The following is a 14197-nucleotide window of genomic DNA, read 5'->3' as shown; positions in this document are numbered from 1 at the left end:
GAGCAATCGCAATTCGTTTCGATTAGGGCTTTTCGAACGGATCCTGTCGAAGCTGGGCTCTGCTGTACAAGGGGTGACCTGACGTAGCCTAATAGAACATGATATAATTAGGTGTCGGTAATAGCTATTCTGTGCTGGCGAGCTATTTTTGTTGAGCACTTAGTGTAGCACAGGCCCTAGCCTATGTCTTGCAAGTGTTGAGGAGAGATAAAGATTTTTTCAAAGTATTCTCGCATCTCATCACGAAATATATTTTTTCCAAACTTTGAAACATCTCCATCAATGTGTCCTTGAAAACTGACTCACAAAATCGTTTGTCTCCTCTTTTTTCATTGTAACAAGCCGTAAAGTTGCACCAATTCGTCATCATTGCCTTGTAGAGGCATAGCAAGTGCAGTTCTCCTTTCGCGTGTCGATGGCCACAGCCATGTGAGGAAAGCTTAAAATAAATGGAATAAATTAAATCAACCAGCTGATGCAGGATTCTACTGCTTAAAAATTTAGAAGCGATCTACTCCATTCCTCCACGTAAAGCTTCCTCCGAAAAGGAAATTTGCCCGGAAGTTAATATCCTCAACGTACGGTAAACAGTTTACGAACGCACAAACATCCGTGTTAACATATTTCGATTAATTTGGCTGTTTGAATTGGGCAGAACAGTTTGTGAGTTTTTTTGTTGGTTGGTTGCTGACAGATTTAATCTTCTCGTGTATAATAAAAAAAAACTTAAAATCAAAATACAAGATGGATAGTGAAAAGCAGATTAGTGGCGAAGTAATAAATATGCACAGTCGTTCGCGACGATGGGTGTGGGTTTCTCGGTGTGGTGTGAGGTTCGTCCAATATGTTCGCCAACCATCCTACGGTGTACAAGCTTGAGGTTCGAATGAAGAAGCGGTCCACGAGATAGCTAGCTTGAGTCATTTACATTATTCAGCAGCAAACGGTAGACGGGATGTGGACGTGTTTATCCGGCTGTTGATAGGCGGTTAAATGATTTGAGATTCGAAAAAATTTATCGTAAGCTAAGCGTTTGCTTAAGTAGGTAGGATGAGTTAAGCGCATATGCACCATTTTATAGCACGATAGCATAGGAAATGCAATGAGGATTACTATTTGATTTATGGTTAGTTGATTAGGCATAGTTATCAACTCTTATGGCAAGCTCTTATGGCGAGCTGATTTTGTGGCCAGACTAAGCTTGTCTACTAATCTTGTCGCTGCCTTTGACATTTCATCTGATTGTTTTGACGTAGGAAATGTCATCGTTGCTATAATGATCATGATCTTGCCTTATACATTGAAAATATCTCTTTGAAGAAAATTAAACTCCGGTAGACTTGAAGAGTAGTCGCTAGAACATGAATTCTAAGCAAAAGTTTTAGGAACCTATTAACCAACACTTACGTTTTTTTTGTATTCTTAAATCATCTTAACATTATTTTATGGCAACGAATTTAACCATAATAGCATTTTCACACAAAATAGACCGATTACATCGCACAACAGGTGCCTTAAAAATTCGCTCAGCTTGGTCAAACGCTTCCAACATCGGGGGGGGGGGGGGGGGGGGGGGGGGTCTGCTATAAAAATTAAACCGAAAAGCATTGTGAATAATAGAGAGGGTAAGAACATAGACACTGGCCAAGAGTATGTGCCAAGGATGAAGAAAATTTCATTTCTTAATTTTCTTCATGGTTAGCCGGTACACTTTTTTGTTGCTGTTGGCTTCTTGCGTACATTAAACTCCCTCCACGGGGTGGCTAAGTAAGATCTCTCTGTGCTTTGTTCTCGTTCCGGGTGGTTTCATGTGCGTGCCTGCTTAGTGTGGAGGTCATGGTGAAACAGTATTTTCTCCATTTTCGCAACAAAGAAAGACCCATCGCGGTGAAGGATCTGAGGTTTGCCGTGAAACGTTTGTTGGGGTTTTGGTTTTGCTATAGCAAAAGAATAGAAACGCTGGTGTCTTGAGGAAGGTTTGTACATGATCTTGCCCCTATCTGTTACGCTCATTACATTCATTTACATATTCTCTGAAGAAAAAACAAATTCACGCTCATCAGCCACGAAATATTAGGGACAGATCTAGAGGGAGCTGTAATGCAATATTCACATTTGGATTCATTTATAATTAAATGGGATAAATGTTACAAAGCTCCCATTTGAAACGAGATATTTATTCTTAAGAAAAGCCATAAAGTATCTTCTATAAACATTTAAATAAAAGCAAGCAGTTCTGTTTTTATGTCCATCGAAATAAACAAACAACCGAAGCATTTTGCTTTATGGAGGCAACAGAAAAAAACATTGCAAACAATTTGATGAAAAAAGGAGGATGGAATTGTGTTTCACGCTTCACCACCCTACCCGTGCCGGGGGAGAACATAACATAACATACAATTTTTATTGAACCAGCAATAGTCGAAGCAAGAAGAAGACGAAAATCGACCAAAGTGCTGTAAGTTAAAAATGAAAAACTAATAATCGACGATCGGACGTGCGAACGAGTGGAAAGCGGGTGAATAAAATAAGACAGAAAAGAAAAAAGCGATAATAATGACTATCATACAAATAAAGCGTGAACATTCCACACACTTACACACGTGGGTCTAGGCAAACTGCGTAAAACGCGCCACTTGATAGATGAAAACCTAAATGGATGACAGATGTGAAAATAAGCTGATTGGCGCTAACAAACAGCCTCCTCGCGATACTTACGCGGAGTTTAGTGTTGTTTTCATTTTTCGTTCGAAAAAAAGCGGAAAATAGGCAACAAATGTTTAATCGTGCTTTATTTATATTTCTTTGCCGGTGAAGTGGGGTTTGAGCCGGGCGGGAGTCTCAAGCGATTAGTGTGAAAATAGCCATAAAATAAGCGGGAGGTGAAGTGTGGTGGATTATTGTTTTTGTCGGCCATTTTTTGTGTGTAAATTTGCTAATGATTGGTATGTGATCATTTTCTCATTTCAGATTATTAGAAAGTGAGAAGAAACACATCAATAGTGGAGAGCTCAACTCGAAGCCATATTCCAGTCGAGCAAGATTTGACAAGAACGTCACATCAGTAAAGATGTAAACACAGTACTCCAAGGCTGATGTAACTGTCACTTTCGTCTGCTTGAAAAATGGATCGTAAATTTAAAATCCACTAACGAAGGCACAAACAAAAAAGTTTGATAGAGAACACGGCTACACAAGATGGTGGAACATTATCTTTCGTAAACAGTATCAAACCTTGAATGGAGAACCACAAGTAAAGTGAAGTGCAGAATCTAACATACTACACCGGAGAACATCAACAAAAGGAGAAGAGCTGCTGTCTCTGCTGATTTATTTCTTTTGAGGTAAGTGTCAGAGGCACCTGGAGAAGAGAGTGTTTGTAGTGAGCTCACTTTTATTGGGGATTGTGTCATGCAACGGGGACTGTTCTGTTGTCCACACACACACAAACACATGTCATAAAACATGGATAGTGGCAGAAGCGCCAAGTGCGGTCCGATCGCTGCTGTCGGACAAGATGACAAGAAGTTGTAATACAATGTAATTATGTCGTAACCGCCTGTCGGACTTTGCCGGTGAGTTACTGGCTAAAATTAAATGTGTCACATGGTCGGTGTGAAGTGCTTTTTTTTCTAGAACACCGCACAGAGGCCATGTTTGTTTCATTAGACGGTTGACGATGGGTTCCTGGGAGGTGTAATAGAGCCGTGAAGTTGTAGTTTAAATGGGTAATTGTTATCCAGCTCGAGCAACATACCAATTAAAAAATGGTAAAACCTCAACGCATAAATAAGCAGCTTGTTCTTGGTTGGAGGTAATTTGATCCACTGTCTTCTTGTGGAACCTTACTTAACACCTTCTGGTAAACGGATTTAAGTTGTAAAACATACCGACACACCTTGTAACCTTTATGCCCTGCAAGTCCACCCAGACAACCGTACAACTCCCTCTACTTCTCCAATTTTTTTTGCTGGGATTGCAAAACCCCTTCCCAGAGCTACTGACTTCGTGGCTCCGTGAATGGTTTACATTCTGCAAACCACTTCCAGCAAAAATTGGAACAGGTTCCTGCAAACTGTAAATCGTGTATTGGAAAGGTCAGGCAGTTTGGCCCTGTGTGGTTCGGAATGTTTTTTCTTGGCTACCAGCGGAGGTACGTTCTGTTGGCGTTTAGAGCCTATGGTCGGCAACTTCGATGGTGTGTTCTGGGTGTTGGGTTACCGAAATCATAACATATCGAGCGTACACTTGGTTCGGTGTGGTCGAGAAAAAGGATACATGGTTGCGGTTATGCATCCAGGGGGGTGGAGGAAGAGACCCCCGGCGAGGTTTCCAATGTCAATGGTTTAGATTCTTTCGGAGGTTCGGCTTCATTGTTCACCTGAGGATTGATGAGGGTGGACGGGTGTGTATGTAAGGTAAAGCAATCGCATGACGTAAGCAATTTTCTTGCGGTGGTCGCATGATGTATCACGTATCGCGTTTATTGTGTGCCATTTTTTCTTTTCTATGAACTTCAAGATATAGCCGGGGTAGATACCATCCGGCACCATCCATGCATCAGTCTTCGTTGTAGAAAGCGGAGTTGTAGATGAACTTATCGCATGACTCATTCGGAGCGACTTCCGTCGTTACCACGAACCCATCGCTATCAACGCAGAACAGTTGGCCGTTCTGGTCTTGGGAGTACTCGTAGTTGCCGTTGCCACCACAGGCCAGCGTAAACGGTATTCCAGCCTCCCGGTAGATGATCGTATCGCGGGCACAATCTACGCCACAGGGGAGGAGATTGGAAGATGAGCTTGGAAATGATGAATTGCCCTCGAATGGTTTTAGGACACCCTTCTACCCGTTCGAGACTACTTACAACAGTTCACCGACGAAAGCATACTGGAGCGTATCTGAAACGAACCAATCTTCTTTCCGTCACGCCAGGTGCAGTAGACACTGTGAAATGGGGAGAAGAAACCATGACCGTGAACCGTTAAGGCAACAGCTTTAAACTACCAAAACGAACGACCCCCCCGGGGTGAAAGCGATAAGACACCGCAACACCACCGTCACCAGAGGGTTTAATGTCCCCCCTGTTTTGGGATCCCTTCGAGCACGAGCCCCGAGGCACGTTTCGCGCCAGAGATACTTACACACCATTCTCAACCTTGTACCGACCGTATGCACCGTCGTAGTCGCACGGAATCTCATTGAAGGTTACACCAACGGTACCGCGCGTGTAGAACTTCTTGAGGATTATTTTCTGCGCATGGGCAGCACTTTCGCACTGGCGCAGGTACGACTCTCCGTGCAGGGTACTGTTATCTGCGAACCGGGAAGGTCACCGGGAGTCACATGAGCTGATCGCTGAAGTGAAGGTGGGTGGGTGTGTGTGTGTGTGCACTGTATACTCACAGCAAGGTAAAAGCTGCCACAAACTATCGTGCACCACGGTTGTCCCCAGCTGGACACTTCCAGTAAACTCGTCCGCACACCAGCACAGTCCAGAATCGCACTGAAGCTCCTCGTAGTTACCGTTCTGGGTGCAGTGAAGCGTGACATCGAAGCGACCCTCTTTCTCCAGCTTATCGCGCCGTCTGCTGCAGGCTTTTTGCGAGAGTACCAACAGTCGTCAAAGTGTAAGGCTTTACATATAAACGGTTTAGTTCCTCACCGCAGGTCATATGCTCGGTGTTCCGGTACCAGTCCCATCCAAAGATTCGTTTACCATCCTCACTGTAGCAGAAGCAGCGGCCCGATAACCGATCTCCCCGGCATTGCTTAGCTGCGTATGTTCCATCCAGGTTGCACTTCGGGATCCAACCGACCAAATCTCTATCCAGATGCATCGTATGCAGACAAGTTGCTACGGAATGAAGCAAACTGGTGCGTAACTATCCACATGATGTGCACGTCCACAGTAGGGACATTCAACTTACAGCGATCGTAGATACACTTGCGTCCGGAGCACTTTAGTCCAGGTGCACATCGACGATCCGGTATGTTCATATTGCACACAGCGAGATACGTGCGGCCACCCTGACAACCAGGGCAGCAACCGTTTAGCGAACCACCAGAGATCAGTATCTCGCCCTTGGCACAGTCCTCTTGGCGGATGGAAGAAACACATCCGTAAGATGAATCACATGTCGGAGGATCTACTGCTCCTCCGACGGTGATGATAAAGCTGAGGCTCAAACCCAACAGCAGAGTCGTCACTTTTTCACGGAATATTGGATAACTCATCGTGCAGTTTCTGTTGGAGGTTCCTCCCGGACTAATAAAGACTACAACTTCCCCATTAGGCGAACCTTGCCTAGGTGGTGCATGACCTGATATCAATGCTTTTTGGGGGAATTGGTTTTCGATGTTACCCGCGATAAGATCACTCAATTTGACAAGCGCAGAAGCGTTTCGTGAAGCTCACCTCTCCGTGCAACAAAACAGTAACGACTTGGCTGTGGTACTGGGTACAAGATACTCGACGGGACGAGAGTACTACTCCTTCCCAACTTCGTGTTGTAGAGCATAAGCATTTTATTGAACAATTTATATCCGCTTCTCGTCGTCACATCGTACCGGCACCGAAAATGTACTGCTCACAGTTCGTCTGGGCCGGCACGTTCTCCGCCACCACGAACCCGTCCGGATCGACGCAGAACAGTGCTCCGTTGCGCGACTGCAGCGGCACATAGTTCCCGTTTCCTTCGCAGGCCAGCTCCATCTTCCGCCCGGCCAGCATGAAAAGCTTCACGTCGCGTGCGCAATCTGTGTGAGGCAGTGAGTAAAGTGCGAAATAGACGCTTAATCGCACACGGCACAACAAGGGCTGAAACAATGTCTGTTGCCATTTCCGTGGCGTGTCGGTGCGAACGAGTCGGAACACAAACGGTTGCGCGGCGGTATGCCATGGCGTAAACGATGTGTGGTTGCGTGCGGGAAGGTGCTTATTCTCGTTAAGTAACCACGTTATGACCAATTTGTTTCGCCGGATGATGAAAGTGTGTGCATCCCTGTGACCGGTGTGCGGATGCCGGGTTTTCCCGCGTTTGTTGTGTGTGAGATTGTTTCGCTTTTTTGGGACAAAACGCGGTCGCTTCAAAGCGCGTGGAAGTTTTGTATTGGTGTAGTGCGGATTGCATAGCTTTAGGGGCTTAAGTGAGAAAACGCTTCGATGCTTTCGCCTAGCAAGTATGCAATGAGTGCGTGTGTGGTTTGAGAAGGGCTTTAAGTCAGGTTGTTTCTAACGAGGATGTTCAACCGTTAATTGTTTCAAATCAAGAAAAAGATAAGGTAGAATCTGTGTAAAAAAAAAAGGGACGAGTGTCATACTTACTGCAGTTCATTGCGGCCAGATTTTGAAGTGACGTTTTGTACGGATCAATTCTAGTTCCATCGTGCCACGTACAGGAAGCTCTGTAAGCATTAGGCAAAGAATGAAATACTGCTCGACAAATTACTCTCAACAGTGTGACTAACGTACTCCTGCCCTTCGATAATGTACCGCCCATGGCTGCCATCGTACTCGCACAGTGTATCGGTGAACGTTACGCCCGTGTGCCCGCGGATGATGAATTGTTTGCGTTGAAGTATCTGCGAAAACGCTACACTTTCGCAACGTCTCAGATACTGCGCACCGTAAAGTGTTCCGTTATCTGGGAAGGAGGGACCGAGAACCGATATCGGAAACGATGGATCATTATTCATCGCGAGCGTCGTTAGCATGTGGCTCTGTGTTTGTCGCATGGAGTTTCTTGGAGTGTTCATTTTCAACTTACAGCACGGTAGCAAAGTCCACGAATCCTGCGGAACGGCACGCGTTCCGGGCTTTTGGAAGCCAGTTTGCGGATCGGCACACCAGCACACACCTTGATCACACTGCAGCTCCTCGTAGTTGCCGTTCCGCGTGCAGTGCAGCGTTACATCAAACCTTCCTTCCGCTTCCAGCTCGGCACGTCGGCGACTGCAAGCTGTGCGATACAAAATAATCGGATTGAGTTGATTCTTCAGAACATATCGTTTAGCCATTATCACGTGTGTGCTACGGAGTACCGACCGCATGTCATGTTTTGTGCCTCATTACGCCAGGCCCAACCAAAAATCCGTTTACCCTCGGCGGAATAGCAAAAGCACCGTCCGTTGATGCGATCTCCGCGGCATTGTTTGGGTGCGTACTGGCCCCGTCTATCGCACTGCGGAACCCAGTCAATGATACCGGCCGGTACGTGATGCGTCGATAAACAGTCTCCTAGCCAGACAGAACGTGCGAGTGAAAGGTTACAGTTAATGGCAGGTTCCCGTCACCTAGCACGATTGGATTGGTACACACTTACCCGTATTCAGCCGACAAACATTACCAAGTCCACACACTAACCCCGGAGCACAGGGAGTGTCCGGATGGGTAGGCTCTGCTGTTGTTGTTCCAACGCTGCACGGTGTCCCTAGGGAAAGTCCACGAACACAACCGGGACAACATCCACCGAGCACAGCCGTCGGTGACCAGAACTCGTCCGGACTGGGACAGGAAGTGTCAGCCGGATAGGAGAGACATCCGAGCGTACTGGAACAATCGGGCACTAGCTGGGCGGAGATTGGATTGCATATCGCAACCAATATCACTGCCAACGGAACTTGGATCTTCCAGGACTCGATTATTGGTGGTGTCATCATTGGATTGTGGTTACAACTCAACTGATGAACCTTCGATTGCTAGAGTACCGCGGCATTGTACAGTGAAAAGCACTCTTGAAAAACATTATATCTGGTTCATGAAGACTGTCTCAAGTGGCGTACCAGTATCGAGTGTGCTATTAAGGCCTGTGCATAGCGCTGTAAATCGCGTGTAAAGACAACAGGAGAGGAACCGCACGGATGCAGAGCCACCCTGCAGCGCTGACAAAAGACCAGTCTTTCGCCCATCGTACTTCGTATCACGGATAGTCCGACAGCTTGGTGTGTAGCTAAACAAGGCTTCCGAACCGGCGTAACAGCACCTCTCTCTCTCTCAGAGACAGTGTTATCAGCGTTGTCTTGATGTTTGTGATCCGTTGTCGGCACGGGCAGTTGGCAAAACACAGTCGTATTTTTTGTGACCGATCGACCGGACGTCGTTATACGTTGGTTCTTAGGAAGTGCTCGAATTGAAAGTGTTTCTGTTTCAGATGTGATAAAGACAGTTTTGGTTTTCGTTATTCGATTAGAACGCGAAGAAAATCCTGATATTTTTTAGGTGAACTCTAAGTAAATATTTCAAAATGGATGTGAGTATCATAAATACGTCTTCAGCAAGATTCACTTGTTTTGCTCAATATCCCAGATTATCTTCCAAGTAATCCCTAAGGAACGTGCAGTGTTTATTTTGGTTACGTTTATATGTAACATGCCACTTTATCTAACGCAGAAGAGGCTTAGAAACATTAATTCAATCATTTTTAATTTTATCCCTCTTCGCACACTACCGCCTGTGATAGGAATGTGCAGTTCCTTCTCCGTCCGGCCGGACCTTTGTAACCGTTCCCCGGTGTGTGAGTTTATGACATCACAACACAGTGCCAGCGTATCGAATAGAACCGCGAACCCTCTGATAAGACACTTTTACTGTCTTATCGCGCACTAAAAACTGTGGAACGGTCGAACGCGACGGTGGAGTCCCGATGATTACTTGTTCTATTTACTGCAAACTTGGGTTTGAGTGACCAACGCCGCCGCCATTGCTTCCCCAAACAAGAGCGAAGACACCTCCGGAATTCTTGATGCGATGTTTTCGGAAGTAGCGATCGCACAATCGTATCATTTTGATAAACAATCGTACCATAACCGTTTGCCCTGGGGTTTGAATTCTTGGAGGAATTGTTCCTTTATTTGTACCGCCGCGGAGCCGACCGCTGTGATTGAAAAACGTTTGTGGTGTTTGTGAGCACGGCTTCCAACGTATGACACTATCTTGCATCACCGTAACACTATCTTGCCGGGATAGAATCAGCGCAAAGGTGTTGTGCCAACCTGACATCTTGCATCTCCGCCTCCGGGGTATGCTTGTGTGGAGCGCTAATCTGCGAATCAGTAGTGCTACATTTCGCGACCGGAGAGCCTCTGTACTCCGTTGTCTAATTGTGTGTTGCAAGTAGCAAGTGAATTCCTCTCGCGATTACCTCAATCTTGTTTGCATAATAGCGCCAGGAACCGTAAATTTGAAGCTGTCTGAGTTCCCCATCAAATATTTAGTTAAAATGGTTAGCTGTTAATAGGACAAGAATATTTATTTGCAAGGTTTTAATAGATTTTTTTTCTTCTTTTCATTGTAGAATCGTTACGGAAGCATTCAACATGGAGAAATCTACGGCCACCGCTCATCCGGCATCGGCCGCCGGACCTAAGGTGTCCCAGATAGCGAATCTGTTCCAGCGAAAACCCGTAGAACAGCTAGCACAGGATAACATACCGACAAGGGGAGACCGTCCTACCACTGACAGTAGTACCGCTGCAACTCACTCGCCAACAGCAACGGTCGTGAGGACCGAATCACACGCCGCCCGTTTCAATAACGCTCGCGCCCTGTTCGAAAAGCTGGGCGAGGGGCGCGTTAATCGTCCACCGCCGTTCAGTATTAAGATGTCACATTCCAGCAGCAAGGAGGACAATCTGTCCGATATCGGTTCCGGACCGGACCGATCACCGTCGCCAAAGAGAAAGCAACTGCAGCAGCAACCGCCGTCAGCGATCAGCAACGGCATCGGTAAACTTGACTCCAATCGCATCCTCAACCAGTCGCGGCTCAAGTCGGAGAAGCCAGAAAAACCGGAGAAACCCGAACGGAAGTTCAATTCCCGTGAGCTAATCGAAAAGCAAAAGAACTGGACGTCACACTTCTCGAAGACGCGCACCACGAAGGGTAGCGGTGCGAGTGAATTCAATCGGTGCGATATCATCCGGACAGTACCCGGCACGGGTATCATCGCCGGAGCCGGTTCAAACACCACGACTGCGACACCCTCGGTTGGTTCCGGGCCGACCACCAATGGAAACTATTCAGCCATTCCAAATGGAAGCTCAAAGGAGCAGCTTCCATTCGCTGCGGAACGGAACGGTCCAGCGGTGAACCATGGGCATGCGCCGCTTATTAGCAGCCACCATCGGCTACCGTCCCCTAGTGAACCTCCGCCAAGCCCACCAAAGCGGCAGACACCTCCGCCGCCACCACCGGAGAAGGGTCCACGGACGGCGAACCTAAGACAAAACTCATTCCCGAGCCCAACAAAGACACCGCCAGCGGTTCCACCGCATGCCACCGATCCAAGCTCGCTCAGCCCAACGAAGCTGAGCCCGGAGAAGCTAAAACCTCCACCGAGACAGGCAGAACCACCGCCAGCTAGCACGGCAACACCTCACGCAAATTTACCCCCGGTGGCTCCTGTGCGAAGTAGCACCACGGTACTGACCACGGTAAATCACCACCAGCAGCAACAACAGCAACAGCAGCTAGTTAGTGGTGCAAGCATCGAACAACAGGTGCCACCACCTCCGCCGGAAAAGACGATCCGTAAGAAATCGCTCGAGGGTAACCTGGACGAGCGGCAACCGCCGGCGGGCAATGGAGGTAACGCGGCAAGCTTCAAGTATCCCGAGCTCGGCGCCCTTGCCCGGCGGCAATCGTCCGAGAAGGATACCGGCTCGGGTGGACTTACATCGCCCGCGCATGCCATCAGTTCTTCGCCCAGCCCGGGTGCGAGTGCATCGTCGGGTCCTTCGTCGCCGATTCACACCGAGGACGAGAAGCAGGAGAATGAATCGACGGAAAAGCTAATGAAGGTGGGCAGCAGCGAGCGGGAAGATTCGCGTGCCGAAGACACACCACCGGCGAACGAGATGAAGACGGTAGAGGAACTAAATGGTGAGTATTGGAATGCGGAAATTCAGTATCTATCAGTGTATAGCAAGAACTTTGGGAAATTATAGAATTTTAAAGCTCAGAACTGGCATGAAGAGAGGTTAGGTGTCAGACATTTTGTTCGAACCGTGTCGTGTTTGAACATTTAAGATGAAAAGTATTGGCCAACATCTTTTTTTTTTTGCAAGGATATGGATATCCCATGGAGTTGTCTGTGATAGAAAAGTGTTGCAAATGGAATAAACATTTCCGTGGCGCGTCCGGACCATGACAGCCGCCGACCGCCATTGTTTGCTAGTCATGGTAGTCTTCTCTCATTAGGACCCTTCATTGGCAACACTAAGCAGCTTATATTGAACACTTCACCGGGACACGCGATGGTGAAGTCTGACAGTTGTTCATTTTCAATGGCTTTGTCCTGTGCCAGGAAGTTGCTAGGAACGTGCTGCCAGTGCTGTACCGCGGTGCGTTCTTGGAGCGCTTCTGTGAATGTGTGGAGTACACCGTACTTCAAAATGGTTCCACTTAGACTGCATTCAGCATGGAACGTGACCATGCATACATGTGCGTCTCGAGAGTGCTTCTTACAACCCTTCTGCAGCTGGCGATTCTAATGAAGGAAATTCGACAAGCCCGGGGATGAATCGGATCGTGCACGATATAATAATAACTTCTCCTCCCGAAACGGAACTCGGTTGCAGTTGGTTGCTTTGGTCGGCGGTTTCTGAGCAAATTTCCACTGCTTTTTGGAAATCTTAAATCATCTTCATCGCCAGAAAAGAGGGGGACGCGCTTTTGGAGATCATAATTAGAAGGAAAAGCGGGCAGAAGAAAGCGCGGTGTGTTTTCGTTTTGTGGTTACAGATGGGAATGGTTAGGAGGAGGAAGACAGAAGAGCGTGGGGAACGTTGTATGACTTGAGGTTAGGTTCTGTTGGATGGTTCCTGGGGGTTTAGTTACGCTAGGTGATGACGCTGACGAACGTTTGCTAACGAGCTGTGGCTTTGATTGCGAAGATCCAGAATTCTGCTCTGCTATGAGTTACAAACATCCGTGGCCTCAAGCTCGCCTGCAATGTTTGACTTGCTATAAATTAGAAGTTCTTAGGGAGTGAAAATTATACGCCACTTCAACGCCCTCCTCCACATGTTCCAGCTCCAGCCGCTTTTGCTGTCAATATGGTGGCACACCTCGGCACAGGGAAGTCCCTCCAGATGCTGTACAGATGCACCGCCCGAATGTAGGAAAACATAAATTTTGCGTTCGAAAACGCGACGCACGGCCTCACCGTGGGCGTGTGAGTGTGGGCAATAATATTTTGTTTTCTACGCCATGTACGCCGTTGTTGATGGTGGTTCAGGTTTGGGCCGGCGACCCAGTGCACGACGAAATTGTTCGCCAGCGGTCGTGTAAAATTGGCCTATTTTTAACACAGGTTTTCGACAAACTCGGTGCCCTGGCCAGCACGGCCAGCCAGCAGACGTATTGGAGCGTTGCAATGAGTCCATTGCCAGGATTTGGGTGCAACTTGCACCGTGGGCCGGTGGATAGCCTTGGGTGGATGGCAGGTTAATTCGGTAATGGAACGAGCATACCAGATGATGTTGGTGTACCACAACGACGCCATTTTTCATCAGTGCTCGAGGATTAACTATGCACCGGGAAAAGGACCGCACATGATGCTGGGCTGCTCTCTAGCAGTGTGTTGTGTGGTCCGTTGGGGGGGGGGGGGGGGCGTTGTACCGCATGCAAATTTGCTTACTAACGATGGTATTATGGAGTGTCCGCTGGGATAGATGATTGTAGGCGAATATCTCGGTCATTAAGGGTATAGCTGTGCCGTTATTGATAGTTAGTTATCTTCTTCCTAGGACCAAGCTATCTTGTTAAATTGATGGTATGAGTTGATCCATATGAGCCACATACGATATTTCCAGGGATTAGATGGTGGATATATTTTATTTCAAATTAGTGTACCATGTGTACCATCCCATTGTAAAGTTGTCTGGCTGTCAATTTTCTTTACCGAAGTTAGTACATGGAAAATTTCATCTTGATCAATGTCCTCAAAGTCTACATAGCCGCCATGACGCCATGTCAGGCGTGAGAGCTGGTAGGATCATTAAATCCAGACCAAGCCGGGAATATCTGCATACAAATTCTTTACTCTCACCCTTCTACCAGAAGCTCTCAAACTGAGTCAATTTCATTGACGCCCTTATTCCATTGCTGCAAAGAACAACAAATCGCGGTCAGTGTGAAGTAATGCAAACGACGCTTCGATGGAGAAAGTGCATCAGCTGCACCCCGGTGCATCCA

General features: G+C 47.2%; 3 protein-coding genes across 11 annotated transcripts in view; 1 reads left to right on the top strand and 2 right to left on the bottom strand.

Moving 5' to 3' along the window:
- The window catches only part of LOC118513075 (neurabin-1), a 58506-nt gene that overhangs the window by 25901 nt on the left and 18408 nt on the right, over positions 1–14197 (top strand). For 7 of the 9 annotated variants that reach the window (XM_036058429.1, XM_036058428.1, XM_036058432.1 and 4 more), the window contains 2 exons: positions 2971–3344; positions 10296–11881. In XM_036058429.1, the coding sequence (XP_035914322.1) occupies positions 10318–11881 (1564 nt within the window). In that variant the 5' untranslated portion in view covers positions 2971–3344; positions 10296–10317. Of the gene's footprint in view, positions 1–2970; positions 3345–9008; positions 9252–10295; positions 11882–14197 lie in introns of those variants that run through there. The other 2 variants (XM_036058431.1, XM_036058427.1) reach the window with 2 other exon arrangements.
- On the bottom strand, positions 4445–6452 carry LOC118513080. The gene is made up of 6 exons (XM_036058443.1): positions 5931–6452; positions 5666–5857; positions 5407–5598; positions 5145–5316; positions 4868–4947; positions 4445–4769 (listed from the first exon to the last, which is right to left on the bottom strand). Exons 1-6 carry the CDS (start codon positions 6235–6237, stop codon positions 4561–4563), a joined length of 1152 nt encoding a protein of 383 aa, XP_035914336.1. The 5' UTR covers positions 6238–6452; the 3' UTR covers positions 4445–4560.
- LOC118513079 lies at positions 6505–8862 on the bottom strand. Its single transcript, XM_036058442.1, has 7 exons — positions 8785–8862; positions 8325–8700; positions 8048–8239; positions 7770–7961; positions 7475–7646; positions 7328–7407; positions 6505–6759 (listed from the first exon to the last, which is right to left on the bottom strand). Exons 2-7 carry the CDS (start codon positions 8659–8661, stop codon positions 6560–6562), a joined length of 1173 nt encoding a protein of 390 aa, XP_035914335.1. The 5' UTR covers positions 8662–8700; positions 8785–8862; the 3' UTR covers positions 6505–6559.

This window comes from Anopheles stephensi, chromosome 3 (assembly GCF_013141755.1).
Source record: "Anopheles stephensi strain Indian chromosome 3, UCI_ANSTEP_V1.0, whole genome shotgun sequence".
NCBI classification, from domain to species: Eukaryota; Metazoa; Arthropoda; class Insecta; order Diptera; family Culicidae; genus Anopheles; species Anopheles stephensi.
Note: the sequence above shows the minus strand (reverse complement) of the source record. Positions and strands in the feature narration are given on the sequence as shown.